At 46.1% G+C, this 18,168-nt stretch overlaps 1 protein-coding gene across 1 annotated transcript in view; it reads right to left on the bottom strand.

Annotated features, from left to right (window-relative positions):
* Positions 1-1,011: 1,011 nt before the first annotated feature.
* The window catches only part of LOC144159939 (uncharacterized), an 84,747-nt gene continuing 67,590 nt past the window's right edge, over positions 1,012-18,168 (bottom strand). Inside the window, exon 4 of the mRNA XM_077691586.1 lies at positions 1,012-1,163. Within this exon, the coding sequence (XP_077547712.1) occupies positions 1,012-1,163 (152 nt within the window). The remainder of the gene's footprint in view (positions 1,164-18,168) is intronic.

The following is an 18,168-nucleotide window of genomic DNA, read 5'->3' as shown; positions in this document are numbered from 1 at the left end:
ATGGCTTCTATATATCAGCGCGTGTTCTGTGGACACTTTGGGTGAAGCACCGCTTTTATTTGACCACTCCTGCATCAACCTGTTCTCACATAAATATTTTGTAGACCTGTGTTAGGATATGGAGAAAGATCGCTTGAATGAGGACTTAGTCTGAGATGTTCCAAACACACAGCCTAGTCAACATCCTGTTTCTAGCATTGCTGTACACAAGTGGCCCGAGATGGCCGTGCACCGGTTCCTCATTCGCAGGTGCCGTTACCAAGTACAAAACTTAACATTACTTACGCAATTAATATTGCCCTCATTTTTGGGAGTAAGGTTAACGACTTAGTTGGGGGCATGAATAAACTGCTGACACCTCTGTGTGAGTAACTGGCCTGAATAATTCGTTAGTTACAGAAGTGTCGCCCGAACTCCAAGCAAGTATCTTCTCGGTATTATGGGTATTCAACGGGGTCAAAACATGCAGAACTGCCGGAGTGTTTTGACATTGAATAAAACCTGCGTAATAATTCTAAACCGTGGTCGCTGCAAATCTTCAGATGTGCATACAGAATTAACAAGGGAAAGCATGCAGGTGTAATATTGCGTATGAGTTTCCTACGGTGACACAGCTCCAGCTTGAACAGTGACAGAGCCGAGATTTATATCGGATGCTGCTAGTATTGTCGCATAAGTCTCTTTTCTGTCATTTAGAATTTTTTATCATTTTGTTGCTTCTTACAAAAAACATGCTATTGCCAAATCAAGGCTGTCCGCATAAACCTTTATAGCTCTAAAACCACCAGCAGCACTACCAACAGTGGAATGCTTTACAGCGCTACCCAATGGCAGAAATGTTGCAGGGGTGTCTTCATTTTTTAGTTGCATTGGGCGGCATGTTCGAAGTATCTGTGCAGGCCACCTATCTCTCTGGTGGTTGCCAGCTGGTCACAGCGGCGATACAAGAGCTATAAGGTATCTTTTACATATTAGCCGTGTACAATTTCTTTGTCTAGGCGACCTTGGCTACTACTCCTCGCATGGCGAGTTGTACGTGTTGGGCCGAATCAAAGACTTCGTCAAGTGCATGAGCTCCCGCTGGCACCTGCGGAGCTTGAGGAGCTGCTCCAAGACCACGTAGACGTCGTAAAAGCTGCCGTGGTTGGCGTACCTCATAGCGCCTACGGAGAGGCACCCAGGGCCTTCATTGTGCTGAAGGCTGATGCCCGACCTAAAACGAATTGCGAAGAGGAGGAAAGTAGCTAGAAATTTTAAAATACATCGAAAGTAAGTCGCTATTTTTACTGCGTTCTTGCAACTGCACAAAGGCGGGTTTGCAACTGCGGTACATTATGTGGGTTTGATGTGAAGTGCACAAGGGAGCCCGTGTAGCCGCCATGGGCTTAACGGAAATCAAATGCCCATAACTGAAAAAGAAAGTAACGAAAATTGTCCTTGTGTCTGCGAGCTTCCCCAAAAAGGCTGTCTACAGCGGATAGTTTTCTGCCGCCCTTGCCACCCATCTTCCTTTCTCTTTACTCTGCAACCACTCATAGGCTTTCCCTTCTTTCGCGATTTGCTCAATGAATGCAATGGCGGATTTCTAACTCAATTCAACGTTGCGGCGCTCGCAGCCAGTGCGGCCCACGTGTTTGCACAGCACAATTTTTCTGTTTTTTTCCGACGCAGTTTTTAAAACGTTTGTGATATGCTGTGGTAACAACATATATAACACAAATCCTTCATAAAAAGCTGTTGTAGTTTTGGCAAGGTACTATGTTTCGCCTCAGATATCCGTAAGTTTTATGTGTGCAGCACAGTGTTTCACATATAAGTCGTATAGGCTCATATACCAGCGAAGAAAATATATAAGGAACTAATTCTAGCGGGGTGCCACGAGTTGAACGAAATGACCAACAGACAGAACAAACTTCTCTCGTCAGATGGTTAATGCGGCTGGAGGACCAAGTTTTTAGCCGGGTGTCTTGTATTTCAATGAAATGACAGACGCACTAAATTTCTCGAGTTCTATAGCGTAAGAAAGATTATTTGATTGTAATAAGGAAAGATTCACTGGTGGATTGTTATGAATGCGTCTCTCTACATGGCCAACGTGCGGCTCATATTAATGCGAAAGCCTTGCTGAAGCTTGAGAAGACCGCAAAGCAGTGTTTCTGGAAGCCCCTTGCACTACACTTCAGTAATGGTTAGCGTTCGAGCCATCTGAGTCGTCGGGGTTGCTCGCTTTGGCAGATGAATTAGCTGTGTGTCGCTCCTCTGGATTTGCCTACACTACTAACCACGTGAACCGACCTTTACGGGAAGTGGTTAGAGAGGGTAGGATAAGTTGCAAGTGGATGCCGCGTTTGGTGTGAGGGCGAGGAATGGTCGGGAACTATTGAGGTTTTTGGGTTCGTTGGATTCAATGTTGTGCGAGAGGGCGCTTAAAAGCGGTTTGCGTAAATGTCATTTGAATGGTATTTTCCAGCGGAAAATTGTCGGTGGCTTATTGTTCGATGAAACGGGTGTGGATGGGCGGTCCACTAGCTGTGCAGTCACTGGTTCAGTACAGGCTTTGAAGCCTGCGATTGAGATTGCAACCTTGAGATTGGAACCTTCGATTTATTGGTGGTGGCACCGAACGCATGAGTTTTCAAGTGTTTATTGTTTTTGCCTCAATTTTAGATGCGGCGCATCTCTTGCTTTAAGGCATGTCGCTCCTGCGTCGTCGGCGTCCGTCCGCACGCCACCTGCGCATGCGCGACTCTCTTCCGTTCGTCTCTCCCACAGCTGTGCTCAACACTCTCACTCCGGCGCAATAGCATAACGACAGCTGGCGCGCTTGGTTGGCGCGCGCTTCGCTGCGTTAACGCTGCGTTAACAGCTGCTCCTGTGCGCATGTGCGCGCATGCGCGACTCTCTCCCACGGTCTCCTCTCCTTCAAGCGCTGCGAATATAAAGCGGGTATTGCTCCGCGATGTAGAGAATCAACCCAATGGAAACGCCACTTGAACCCACAGATGCGCCGCATCACACCAGGGTTCCCTCGCGGGGAGATGGGGGCACTTTTTTTTTTTAAGAAAGAATAATTATGAAGTATTGGGTTATTATTTTCGGGTTGGCCAATCCTAACTTTCGGGCTATTGTATATTCTGGAATGCCGAGAAGTCAGGTGAGCGCTTACGAGGCGGCAATGGTTGTTAGAGCAAGGAAGCCATTAGAGGTTTGATGTTATTGTGTTGTTTTTTCCGAATACTAGAAGTAGTGACGTTTTTTCGCCGGAGCCGGTTCAAGGTAGGGAGAAATAATGAAGTTCTCCAGATAAAAAAATTGTAGAATACTTAAGCACTCCTATGGTTGTAGTAGATGCGAGCGTCAGGTTGGCATTGCAGAAGGCATATGCCGGCCTTGTGTGAGGCGCTGTGCTTAACAGCTGATGTTTGTATAGACAGTTCCGAGCCCTTCGCTGCATACGGCACACCGAATTGATTTGTAAAACCAATGTCGCTTGGAAGATAGCGGTTTCAATTTACGCACGCCATTGAATTGATACCTATAGGGACCCGTGTCCAGTTGCGCAGCTGTGTCCTCTCACTGTCATCACGCTTGTCATCTTTCTCCGTTTGTGAAGTTTTTTTTTCTGGTTGTAAGACGCAGCGGCTCGGGAAAATGGCCCTGCAATGCTTCTCGAGCAGGTTGTTTTTTACGCGACTAAAAACCTTGGAGTAATAATAGTACACCAATAAAAAGTTGCAGAATGCCGCGTGAACCCGGCCGGGGACAAACGCTCCTAAACAGCGTTAAGCATAAGTTTAGAATGTTGTCCAAAAGATTTCATTTCCAGTAATTTGTGTAGCTGGGTAAGAAGCAAAAAAATCGGTGAAGTACATAAAATAAATAATTTACTACTGTGGTAATGCCTCGTCTGTACATGTATTCGCACACTAGAATGCGTCATTGTCTGTACAAACATGCACTAGTTTAGACCTTTTCACAGCCTTTCCGCATTGGCTTGTAGGTGGAGCCTGGAACGCAGTCTCCGTACAAAGAAATCTGAAAAAAAAGGCAGCCACATCTAAAAAGTACTCAGGCAAAATTTTACAGCAAAGCTTTGGCCTCTAAAACATTTTATGTATAATTCAGCACAAAGTGAAATTTTTGATCAACCACTAATATTGGTTATACCAGTCTTCTTTTATGCGTGTTATACTAATTTTTATAATGGATTGTAATAACCGTAGCTCAGACTAATATTTTGGCACCTCCATATTTTTACTTTTTTTTTCTTTTTTTGGACTGACCTCCTTTAGAAGTGTTACACAAATAAATCACTGACAAAAAAAAGTCTCGTTCCTGTAGCCTTTTTTGCTTCAATTCGGCGACAGTATTTGTAATAAGTGCCAGTGTATGAGGCAAAACAGCAAACGGTTTTTTATGCAAGCTTCAATTACTGCAGATCACAAATCAGAAGTAACTACAATTTTCTGCTCCTGTATCTGTTTCCTTGGCAGAAAATGTAATTATTACTGTTTTTAAAACTAATGTTACTGACCAATGTAATCTTTGCGGAGCCATTTTTTGTCTTCATGACACTGGTAAAAACACACGGAGGGCGAAATTGAACACAAAGAAGTACTTGTTTAGAATTGACACTTTTAAGTAGTGGAGAGCTCAAAAATATTGCTCAATGTTTTTACCTTATTTTTACCACATCGAAATTTGTATGGCGCTGGATAATTTAGGCCTAGATAACCACTCCAAAATCCGCCATTGTAACAATGCACTATGCAGTTCTCCAATTCCCGAAGCAAATATAAACGGCGCAACAATACACCCAGGCCGTGGATAATATCATTTATGCGTATCATGTAAGCGGCAGTTCCTTCTTGTTTTTGTAAATTATAAGAGCATCATACAAAGCGTCGAAACCATTTGATTTCTTTCACCGATGTTCACTCTTATATATTACTATTTGTGTCAAAACAAGACCTTTCCGTAAACTCCTTCGGGCTTTCAAAGTTTGATGTTCGGGTAGCACTTGAACGCATGCGCAACGTTTGAGGTTAAACCTGGGAACCCGACGACAAAAGCATGCTGTAAGTTAAGGCTTCTTAAAGTAGGTACTAGGCTTACCGAGTAGTAATAATTTGCTCCTTCGGTGGCTTTACAGAAGTCATCAGTGGAAAAACCTGGTGGTGCCAGGTGCTTTTGTACTTCTAGGAAGTCTTGCACAGGGTTTCGTACGCAAATGCAATTAAAGTATAAGTAGTCATTCATGCCCCTGTATTTTATGTATTGAAAGAGAGACTGTTACAACCGCATGAAAATATTTCCCGCTACTTCCTGTGTTAGCATTTCTATATTCCATGGTGTAGATAAGAGCTGTTCTGTGGAATCGTGTCTTAGATGCAACATTACCTTTGTTAAAGCGTTACTTTACTGATAAGCTTCCATGATATAAAATTAAAGGAGCCAAGAAGAGAAAATACAAGTTGGGTTTATTAGAAAGACGGCTTAGTCCGGATAACAATGATAGCAATATCCTCTCAATCTTCGAACAAAGAACGGAGATATTAAAGAAAACTTGTGATCAATCGCGACCCACTAGCCAATTTCCCGCAACTTTTCTATGACGTCACGGAACCTTGTTTGTGCGATTGGCGGCCGCCTAACTGACCTGTCGCGACGACACATGACTGGACGTCTGTAATGGGGCCTTTAGTTCCACTTGACCGCATCACTGGAATGTTGACGTGCAGTTACGTACTGAAAATTATGTTTTATTGTTGGCCCGTATGACGGCATTCTTGCTCATAAACCGTCACTGTGGGGCAAAATTTGAAAATTTTCAAATACTTCTTGCTTTTTTTCGTTAAAAAATATTTTTTGGTGCTGTAATGGAGCTGAGTTAGATACTGAATCCTAGTTCTTTTAAATTACACTAAGTTGTATTTTCTCTTCATGGCTCCTTTAAATTAGGAGTAGAGGTGCGCCACACGTGTGTCTCAGATCAATTCGCGAAAAAGAGATGTGACCAATATAGGTACATATACATGACCAATATACATGTGACCAATATGCATGAGCATCTGAACGAGGACTGCCTACGGAGGTACTGTTAGTAAATTTGAGGGCAGTGGAATTACAATCGTCTCTATGCATATGCTGGTTTCGCGACGCCGGCCTGTGACACACAGCTGGCGCTTATATGCGGACCGAATGTACCCCACTTAGATCGTGTCCAAAGCAGTTCCACTCTCGTAAATACACTACATTTCCGAACAGAGCGGCTTCTCCGCATAAACTTGTATTTGGAATGCATCCAAGCAAAAAAATCAGCCGCGAACGCTCCGCAAAAGCAACGGCGACAGTAGTGACCGGGCTGGAGACGCCCGCGACTGCTTTCGAAACGGGCCGCGATGGAGATTTCAGCAGCGCCCCTACAGGCAGTCCTCGAGGCGTGTACGGTTGCAGCAAACTATCCACCCATAGACGCCACGGTGGCAGCGGTAGCCGACTGGAGGGGTGAGGTCATAACCTCAGCCACCATACGCTCCGTGAACAGTGCGGAAGCGGAAGAGTGTGCAATAGCAGTCGCTGTCAGCACTCGTCCTTCACGAAAGCCAATAAATATGATATCCGACCAGCAAGAGGCATGCCAAAATTACGCGCAAGGACGTATCTCCCCTACCGCCCATTACATCCTGCAGCGAAACCGACACATTCCCCCAGTCCGTCTGATCTGGGCACCTGGGCATGCGTGTATCCCTAGCAATGAACGCATTCATGCGATTGCCCGAGGCCTCACCCTCCGATCTTCAGCGGAAGACCAACCCAAACAAGACAAGACAGAAAGCATGCCACTCACATACACACATATACTACAACATTACAGACTCTCCCGTTGGACATTTCCTCCGGCACACGCACAACTCACCCGTGAGGAAGCCGCTGCATGGCGCCAGCGGCTAACACACTCAACTAACACAATTCCTAGCCTCTCGCTCCGGAACACATTTTACCCTACATCTACCCAAACAGAAGCCCATCCTGCGGAGGACACTCAAACTTGTATTACTCTACATTGGAATGCCTCAAACCATCTACCCAATCACCTATATCTAGCCCCTCCCCCTCCATACGGGAAGCCGCTCTTTCCATCTCAGCCTTGGACGACCAGCACGTACTGATCAAACGGGCAAGAAAAAAAATTGCAGCAGCAAATGCGGCACTGGACTAAGGGCGCCACACTCTGAGAGCTAAATAATCTGACTTTATAATAAAGTTTCTAGAACTACAACTACTCGCACTGCGGAAATAGTGCTCGCCGTTCTTTTTGCTCTTTACGCTAAACACTTTGGCCGATGTTGATTCCTTACTTCTTAAGTGAACTTCAGTAACTCTTCTTCTGCATTTAACTTACCTCATATGCTCTTGAAGCGTGGCGGTCGCGCACGGATATGCAGTTTCCAGCTCCAGGGAAGCGATTTAGTCATTGAAGCACTCTGTCGACGCGTCGTAAGTCAAAATACGGTTCGCATTAGAGCTAGTGATGAGCGGTATGGGCTTCATAGACCTCACCATTATTAGGCTCTATAAACTACCAATCTAGAGCGGTATGTATTACGGAACAAATGTTGTCAGGACGCAGTACTCTCTTCTGGATCGAGTCCTCTGTGACCCGTTGGCCGGCCGGTTTTGTCTGCGTATTTGGTCGGCGAGCCACTAACGTTGCACTGCGCGGTGTGACAACGCGATGTGCCGGTTCGGAAGTCGGCGTCGGCGTCATGTCGTCGTCCTGTCGGCCTAGTGTAAGCACGCCCTTATGAGAAGCATGGTAATAGACTAAAACAGGTAAATATAGACGAACAGGATAGTGTGTAACCGTGCTGCATTCCTGGAAGTGCTACGGCGACACTCCCACGCTGAACAGACGATCGCTTCTCTGAGCGGAAAGTGCGAGAAAAAAGTCGTCTAATATCAGGGTCTCTGATTCATGACGCACCTGAAAAAATCGGTGATGTACGTGCGTTTAAATGGTGGTGTCCAAAAACACCAACGAAATGGTGGGAAAGCAGTCACAAACTTTGTAACAAAAGTGTGAGCTTTCTACTGCACGTAAAAAAAGTTTTCCATTGCACAGGTGACGTTGAGCACCGAACCGAACTACTGCGCTTCTTAATTTAGAGTACTCAAAAGTCCTTTTAAGACCCCTTCAAAGTATCAAATATTTGTTTGATTGGGTTTTGGCTAGGACGCTGTAATGCCATTGTTAAGTCAGTCGGCTCTCAACCGGTCCACGGCACCCCTTCTGTACGTCGGACCTCGAAGAATTTGGTTAAACTGTAATCCCTACAGATATTTTCTAGCGGCTCTAACAACTTGCGACACCATGTACCGAATGCCAACTTTGTAACCTATTAGCCATGGAAAAGAAAACGCTAACAGCTTTTTTATGAACATATTCAAGGTGATCCTTTATCGCTTCTTCTGAGCATTCAGAGAAACGGTTCCGGCTGCTGCCTTCAACTTCCGGTGCCATGATAGCTCCGTACATTGGGCATCCCGAGTGCCTGTGTTTGCCAGGCCCATCGTGAGGTGCTCCCAATCTGAAATGAAGTGTTTTTTTGGGGGGGTAGGCAGAAAGCAGTCATGCAACTTGACTGCAGTCATGGCATTTCATAAAAAAGCGGGAATTCAATGAGATGCAAAATACATTACATAAAAACTGATGATTCCGCGTTGCTTTAACAAGAACAAATACAATGGGGCCTTAAAAAACATAAAATGTTTATTGATGCAAGCCTTGACAAGATGAGGCCATTATAGAAAAAAAATCGAACAAGTGCCAAAAACGGTGCTCTAGAAGTGTTTGGCTGCTTTTTTTAATACCTGCACCTTCATTTATTTCTGTATTGTTGTGAAGAGCCGGTGGGCGTCTGATCCTATTCGTTATACCAATATTACCGCTGGCACTAAACTCTGTGAGGTGTTTATTGTAGGGTGAAGTTCGGTAAAATGGGGCCTGTAAAAGGAAGTTTGCTTGAGTACTATGCGCCAATGCGATGCTGGAAAAACATTATTCAGTAAATAAAGGGCCCCCGAAATTAAAGTATGAAAGAAAGACATTGCACCTTTCATAAACACGTCTTGAGATCTCTATATTTCCTGAAGGAGCGCTCCACGTAATAACCCTCGAAAGTTATCTTTAGGGTTTCACACAAGCGTAATGTGGGGTAGGCTTTTTTGTTAAAATGTCTCAAACTTAGTCTTCTATGAAAAATATCGAGACCATAGACCATATATTAGCGTTTTTGTATACACCAAATTGTGACACCTTAAACGTTACGAACAGATTGGAAGCTTGCTTTTTTTAGGCCGCATAGGAGTACCTAAGAATTTTAAAATCGGTAGGGTGATCGATCGATGGTTATGTTTAACGCGTCGACGCAACGCAGGCGATGAGGCGCGCCGTAGTGGAGGTCTCCGGATTAATTTTGACCACCTGGGGATCTTTATGTTACGTCGAAATGTTGAGACGCCGGCGTTCTCGCTTTTCGCCTCCATCAGAAAAGCGGCCACCGTGGCCGGGGTCGAACCCGCAACTTCCAGATCAGCAGTACCACGCAATAGCTACTGAGCCGCCGTGGCGGTTTTAAAATCAGTAGGCGGACTACATATGATTCCGTAGAACAGTCGAGCTTCCTATGCTTGGAAATATTATGCAGGGACATAGGCCCTACACTCAAAACATAGGCTGGTGTTACCATTGATAATAACACTTATTAGAATTGTATAACGAGATTTCGTACAAGTATATTCGGACAATACACATAAACCGGTCGGCACTTTGATAGAGTACATAATATTGCAAGCGCACGATTGCGTCCCGCTTGTTGCGACTACGTCGGAACAAGGCGCCACACAGAAATTAATTTTGCAACTAGAAGACGAAGGGTCCACCTACTTACAGGTGGCTGATTTCGTGTGGTGCAATTATACTGCCCAAGTACTTTGCACCCTTATCTTCAACTATGGCAACTTTCAATTCTGCTTTGCATACTGCTCCGTTGTAACCGGAGCCTGTTTTCGAATAGAAAAATTCGCGCCATGAGAACGCCTTTAGAAATGAATGAATGACTTTATTGCAGAGAGGATGCTATAAAGCCCGGTGGTTAGGGAATGGAAAAGAGGATTTCGAAGGACGCCACTAAGTAGTTGCAGTACACCAAAGTAATGTCCAAGCTTCACTGTAGCGATCACTGTAGCTGTCCCCCGAGGTCCCGTTGGAGCAACGCACACATACTGGCCTTCCCCTGAGGGGAGGGGTGTACGGCATAGTTTTTGGTGGTACATTACGGTTGGTGTGGAACGATGGATACGCACCGGAGTCAAGCACCAGGTACCGATTCGCACCGTACACTCCGAACCCAAGCGTTAGGCCTACGGACGGCGCACCCTAGCGTTACTTGATTTATTGATTGTAGGGTTTAACGCAGCGGCACAACGCAGGCCATGAGGTGCGCCGTGGTAAAGGGCTCCTGACTAATTTCGACCACCTGGGGATCTTTACGTGCGCCTAAATCTTCTAAACACGGACGATCTTGCTTTTCGCCTCCATCAGAAAAGCGGCCGCAGCGGCCGGGAGTCAAAAGCGTGTCCTCGTGCTCAGCAGCATACCCGAGAGTTGCTGCACGTATTCTAGAAAAACGGCGCATACATCCAGAGCTGTACATACTCGCAGTGTGGGATTGGCCAACCAAAGAATCCATTACGAGGAAGCTTGGCGTTCAAACACCGCCGTCGTTAGACGAAGGGCTGCATGATTTTTCTCGATCTACGTAATCTGGCAAGAAACTTCGAGCCCTACAAAACAAACTTATTTCATTGCAGTAACACAAGAGAACTCTCATATGAATGTTTTTTATCACCTCTGTTTTCCATTCCCGCGAGTGGCAGTCATCATAACGGTTTTTGGCGCGCCTTACTTTGGTTACAGCTTAGCGTGTCGATGACTGCACATACGAAAAACCCATTTTGCAAAAAAACGTTTTGTATACCCAATTTATTAGTGTTGCACAAATAATATTCTTGCAACTGACGTAATCAAAGTGCGCGCTACATTAAACATGCTAAAGGGCAAGTGAGAAATGTTTCAATTCTGAATAAAGCTTTTAGTATTCATGTTTTTTTTTCATATCAGTGCAGTGCCGTTCACATGACAGCATGGTTTGCATTCCCCCGCAGTTACCTCAGGCAACAAACGTTTCTAAGCAAACTCTAAAAAACAACTTGTATCCTGGACAGCGCCTCCTTTGCTCCTAAAAGTGATTACATGTTTCAGATATTTGGTGTTATCGACTTACTATGTGCACCCGGTAGTACAACGTTTCGAGCTGTGTGGAAACTTCATTTAACTTTTTGTTATGTTTCATTGTCTTGTTTTTTTTTCTTCCAAGTTCTTACAACTGTTGCCGGGGTTCTGTTCCTTCGTCCCCCTTTTTTAGCACATTTAGCCTCTCGACCACTCTCTCTCTCTTTGCAAGTGTGTTAACGTATACTATAGTGTTCAGTAGAAAAACCCTTTATTTTCTAGCCTTACTACAGTGATGGAATACACTGTGCAGAACCGAAAACACTTTAAAACGCCGAGCGGACCGACAGCAACGTGGTGAGTTTGCAAAAAGGCACTGAATAACACGGGTATGTTGTCTGTGGGGACTGGACTCCAACGAAGGCAAGCGGGATGGCACGAGTCCTCGCTGCAGTCCTTTCCATGGCACCGCTGGTGCTCAGGACACGGGAATGCCACACGCTGGCGCTGTATGCCAGCTGCGTGGCCGACTCGCTGTATTCCTGCACCGCGATCACCGCATATACCACGATACTCTTTAGTGTTCGCATCTTGTGCGATGCCGAAATTACCAGTTTTTTAGTACGAGCTACACGTCAAGAATGCCGCCTACGAGTGCTGATCATCTCGTTCGATCGCATTGTAAGTGTCTGTATACGTTGAAGTTTGTTGTATTGAGGCTGTTAGATTTCTGGTCACGTCTGAAAAAAAACCTTCGCTACGAATCTGTAATACCAATCACGCTGCTGCTAGAATGAATCAGTGTAGCCCGCTAACCAAACAAGCGGGAAAAATACATGGTTGCAAACGTCGGGGGTTGTTTGAGGGAATTTTAGTTCCATACATCGTACTGTGGGCAAGCATGAATAGGAGAATCACGCAAGTACGGTAGCCCGTGGGCGAAAAGCGCGCATAAGGAACGCGTAAGATGTGTGTCTTGAACACGTCGCAAAGCGCGAATAAGGGACGAGTGAGACGTGCGTTTTAAACACGTTCTGAAGTTAGGGTAGTTTATATTTATTATGTATTTTTCGGCGTCTTTAAGAGCCCCTAGTCTGGTTGTGAGTGCGCTTTTCTTTTTTTCTTTTTTTTTCTAGCCGGCGACGCTTTTTATTTAAGCGCGAACCAAGTGTCCAGTCAAGCGAAATTGCTAAAAATAAGACAACAAAACCAATTAACCAGTTACCAGTGAAGAAAAAATTACACCATCTTCCCGTGGGGAACCCTGATGAGGATGCGAAGCATCGTGGCGGTTCCGTGTGGTTCCATTGTGTTGCCGTTATGTTGAGTGATCTGGTTTTTACTAGCGCCAGAGGGAATTCACCGTCCGGGTCCACACCGGTGGCAAAGTCACGCAAGTGCTGTTGTGTTACGGTGAGTAGGCGGTGGTTCTCGAGGCGCCGAAACTCGTCCATCATGTTCTTGTCGATGTTGTCTCTATGGTAGAATCGGTAGTCTCCGTCAGCTTTGGTGAGGTAAAGGTTGGTGACATTGGTGCACCGGCTGAGAGCAATGTACACGCCCTCCTCTTCGCAGCTTTGTCTTCTCGTTCTTCTTCTTCTTCGGTGGTTCCCCTACGGGAAGATCACGAGGTGGTTGAACGCGAACCTATCTCGTGATGGATTCTTTGGTTGGCCAATCCCTAAGGGCATCCTGCCACAATCATCATCAGAGGCGCTGCGGACGGGGCTGGTTGAGCTGGAAGGCGCGTGGCGCTTCCCGCCACAGCTTTCCAACGGGAAATTCAGCATCCCCCTCTAAAGTTTTCAGTTCGTCGTTTCCGTTGACGTTCAGCTTCGCGTGACTCCGTTGTATCAGTAGCTTCTTGACGTAGTTTGAATGAGTCAAGGACATCAGGCGCGTTCGTAGCACTTGCTCCTGTCCCGGATTTGTAGCGTAGTGGGAAGAGCACCACGTACCTCCCGTTGCGGCCAGAGAGTTGTGGGATCGAAACCGGGAGCCGCTAACTATTTCTTTTTTATATAGTGTAGTATCGCGGAGCTGTGGGTGTAAGGAGGAGAGTTGCGCATGCGCACTGAGCGTGTGGACGGCGCCGCCATCAACGACGGAGTACCAGGCGAGCCTAAGAAATGCTTCGCATTTTAAAAATGACGCCAGTGAGCCCACTGCATCAAAAAGCCGTGTTAAAAACGCAGAAAGAAGCACGCCTGAACGCAGCCAGGCTAGAACAGCCGTCTAGAAAAAAGTCGTGGATTGATTGTCACTACTGAATGCGGTCGCGCAAGAGCACTTCCGGTGTAGTCCCTAAAACTTCGACTAGTCTGCCATCTGGGCCAATTTTGCATTATAACCATGTGTCGCCGCGGTGATATAAGCGCGCGAAAAACACCAAAGCCATCGATTGTGGCGCCCCCACAGTGCACCGTTCAGCGCACTCCTGCGTTTGCCATTGTGGAATTTTCAAGAATCGAACTGGTGCTCCAATCAATTTTTATTAATAATTCTTTGTAAGCTTACTTGTTGTCGTTTGAATTTTTCTAGCAATTAAAAGTGGAAAACTGGCATCGTCTGCCTGCAATCCGCTTTTAGCTGTCGTCGTCTGCGCTCTGCGGTGAGCATACAATCAGAGATGTAAAAATTACTGTTCACAATTTAAAAATTCCGAAATAATTTTATTCATACCGAAAATTAAAACAGGAAATATTATTGCCAGTAGATGGCATCAAAAAAACTAGTTTTTGAGAAAGAATGCCTCAGTAGCAAAAAGGGTATGTCGATGCTCACATGCACTGAAGACATGGACTCGCATGGCCTACCCACAGTACGTGGCCTAAATATCGGTTATCCTGCCCGTGTCGTATTTTTCGCACAATATCAGCGTCGTTCTTCTTTGATGGGAAAATTTGGTTCAACTTTGAGGGTAGAGATTCAAGATCTCTATATGCCCTCGAAAAAAAATGATACGCTCAGAAAATTTTCGCGGAAAGCCTTGCACTTCAAGCCTAGTGTGGGAATGCAGCTTGGTTCGTTGAAGAAGAGGAATATCGTACTACCGTCACACACTGGAGACATCATTGAACACATAAAGGAACAGATAACTCAGGGACATCTGTGAAGTTGTCGAAAAAAATGGCAGTATCTCACTCCGGGGATGATGGCGAGAGTGCGTACTACGAGTACTCGAAATGACAACCAAGTTTCGCCCCGAGTGACATCCCATTTGCTCCCCGACCGTCATTCGATTTGATCCGGGAGTGGCACCTTGAATATTCCCTAAATGAAACTGCAACTCACGGCTCAAATCGAATTTCGCTTGATTTTCGCTTGATGGTGGTGTGCGCACGGATGGACGCGGACGGACATTGGGAGGTCCTAAGGTACTCCGCACCGTTACAGGCAAGAGAGTAAACCGTTTGACTCTCGGGTACTAACTCATGGCCATAGCCCAATGGGTAAGACGACTGACACTAACTCTGTTTGGTCTACCAGACACAGGCTCGAATCCTGCCGGTGGCGGTCTGATTTTTTGCGGTTGTGGACGCGGACGCGGACGCGGACGGAAATTGTGCGGTTCTAAGGTAGTCTGCTCCTAAAAATCAAGCTCTTAAACAGGTTATAGCCGCCTAGTTTAACATAAAATGTAAAATAAAAGCTCGCACATAAAACGTGAAGCGTAACGGCTGCACACTATCGTACCCGGTGCGTGTTGTCGACGTCTAAATGGGTTACTTCCCTGTATATTCCTTGCTTATCACGCCATGCTTAAAGCCAGCTGCTTCCCTCCTGAAAAAGAAGAGAAGGAGATTAGAAATATCGTAGAACTTGGCCACAGCAAGCTTTTGCTTTTTTCGCGTAAATTTAAATTCTTTAGCTCAGCAATTAGAGAAGTAGGAAGTTTAGTTGGTGCATTTATTTTGTTTTGAAGAAGTAGGAAGTTTATTTGATGCACAGTGAACGGTAGAGGAGCTCATCGTGCATCCGAAACGTGCCATGCGCAATAAAATGCAACTGGAGAGTACTAGTTTAAAATCCCTCGCTACACTTCAAATCTCTGCTGTAGATTCCTTTGTACATCCCGGGCATCCATAAGCGCGTGCGCTCACATGTTGTGACCATGAATAAAAACAAAAGTATGCCGAGGTCTTTTATGCGCATTCAGCCGATTAATGCAACCTTATAATCAATGGACTTGTTGTTTGAAACAGATTGAGTACATACGCAAGACTTGATATAATGATTAGATAACTAGTGATCAAAACTCATTCAGCATAACTTAAACTATTCCTTAGAAATAGCACCCGTTCAACAGAAATTCGGCCTGTTCTACCAAACCTTTTAGTTTCCTTTGAAATGCTCGAAAATATGTTTTAATAGTGTTATAATAGCAATAATAGTAAGGGACAACGTGGGGAACAACACGGGACGAATTCTCCGACGAACGTCTTTTGCAATAACGCGCGTACCTCCACGAAGACCTTTGCACCGCTGTGTCTAGTTATTTCAATAGTATTATTAGCGAATATTCTGTTGATCATCGATTTTGGCCGCTTTGTATGGGTAAATTGGTGGCTTACATAGTTGTGCCCCAGCTAAGTGAAATACGTGCGACATGCGGATTATCTGCAATCGGAATGTAGCGTTAAAACTGGTAGCTGTAAATTTTGCGTTTCATTAATGCCGCAAAAGCTGTTTGTGGAAATCGGCAAAGGAAGCGTATCGCACCGCAACAAGACCTGCGTGCCCTTCTGGCATGTTCTGCTGTAGGAAGAACAGTGATCGCTTCAATTTATAATCTATAAGATAGAAGCATGAGTCTTGAAAAAAGCCAGTTTGTCGTGAGACCAGCATTTGCGCTACGCTTGTAAAGGAACGCGAAGTTATAAGTAAAGTTTCGACTGAATGCCTCTAAAAAGTCTGAAGCAATTGCTCATGTAATGTTGTTTTGGTATAGTCGAGGGCTGGTATAATATACAATGGAACCCCGCTGCGTCCCCGTACTTACGACGACCCGCTTGTTACGATGGATTACTGCAGTCCCGACAAACTCCCCATAGAAACAATGCATTGAAAACCCCGATGATATGACGCTCGGGTGCACGCGGCACGCTTCATACGACGCAACCTTGCTCGGATAAGTCGGCATTTTCTTCATATTTGACACCGCTTCACGGCCTCATCCCGCGCTTTATTCTTAACCCCCGTTTGACGCTACTTGATGTGCCAAGATCAACAGGCAGGCCAGACCCCTTCCTGAACAGACTCAAGCAAGCAGGCGGGTACTCGTGAGCTGGACTTAACCTGCGACGGCCCAACGTTGCAGCAGTACGCCAACGCACCAACCGCGAAAAGTCGTTCAGGTGGCAGGCGGGCCGCCGACGATCGCGAAAACACATAAAACGCAACCCCATGGCGATTACCGAACAACCGCTTTCTCCGCCCGTTTGATCCAAGCTTCTTCCTTCCACATCTTTCTCTCTGCCTATATCTCTGCTTATCAGTGTCTTTCAAAGTCACGTTGTCACTCCGCTCCTTTGTTTGTTCGAGCACCTCAATTCCCGCGCGTCCGCCGCAAGGGTGGAGGCACGGATTCGTTGGCACCACCTTTTTGGGTCACTCCCTGGCCGCCGCAGCGAGTCACTGTAGAAAGACCGCGCTATACTTTTCGCCAAAACATGGTTTACTCGCGAAGATTAGATCATCTTATCTATTTCGCATTGATGGGTCTTGTGGGAAACAAAAAAAGCTATCTGTTGAGCACTTCAACGAAATAGCGACGGCACGGGACCATTCAAAGGGTGTCTCCACCATGTACCGCAGATTCAGTTATTTTTCATCTCCACCTTGTACTATGGTTCGTTTCGCTTGGCCTTGCCAGTTTAACACTCGCCTTTTCCCTTCTGGATTTGCTCGACCACATCGCCCTTACCTCGTGCGCGCACTAGAGCGGGACTGGCGGGCCATAAATAGCGCCGGACGACACGGGTGTGGCTGGCGGGTTAGCTCGGAGGCCACGGAGGGGCGGGGGCCACAACATAGGCGTTGCTTTCTTTAAACTTCGAATTTCAGCTAAAGGTTCACAAATCACACGAGACCCCACTAAATATAGTAGCTTAAATAAGTTCTTAGCCCACCTGTAGCGCGATACCGTTTACACGGCCGGCATTTACCCTAACGCCGGTCGTGCGACACTCCGGTCATGCGACGCTTTCTCGTGGTCCCTTGAAAGTCGTATTACCGGGGTTCTACTCTATATATATTACCATGTGTAGCCTGTCAGCCTAGACAACATTGGGGCAACCGTAACAGGGACGTTTAGTATGTCAAAAATAGCTTACCGTCAGCAAAACAGGTTTCGCAACCCTATTTCAGGGCTCGGCTTAATCCTCCCGTAAATTGAGAGGCCTTGGCCCTGCTTTCGACATACACAGAGAACTGATTACGCCAAGAGAGAGAGAGAGAGAGAGAGAGAGAGAGAGAGAGAGAAAATTAACTTTATTGGGAGAGGCTGGTAATCCTAGGCGTCGGCCAAGAGCCCTTGGGCTCAAGCAGCGTCCTCGGCCAGATGGACGTCCCCGACTTGATCCGCTGAGTCGGAGCTGAGCAACACCGTCTCCCATTGCTCCGCCTGAGCTATTCTGCGCGCGGGTGTAGTCGCCAGCGGGCTGGCCCACAGCATATGTGCCAGATGTGCCCTTTCTTTACATTTGTGGCATTTGTCGGAATGTTGCCCTGGGTAACATTCCTGGGTAACATTGTGGGTAACGTGAGGAGATGCAGCGATGGCGTAGAGGTACAGCATCCGCCTCGCGTGCAGAAGGACCGTGGCTCGAATCCCGGTGCCGGACAATTCCCACCGGATTTAAAAAAAAATC

Source organism: Haemaphysalis longicornis, unplaced genomic scaffold (genome assembly GCF_048455015.1).
Source record: "Haemaphysalis longicornis isolate Haplotype H1 unplaced genomic scaffold, Haemaphysalis longicornis Haplotype H1 scaffold_10, whole genome shotgun sequence".
In the NCBI taxonomy this organism is placed as follows: Eukaryota; Metazoa; Arthropoda; class Arachnida; order Ixodida; family Ixodidae; genus Haemaphysalis; species Haemaphysalis longicornis.
Note: the sequence above shows the minus strand (reverse complement) of the source record. Positions and strands in the feature narration are given on the sequence as shown.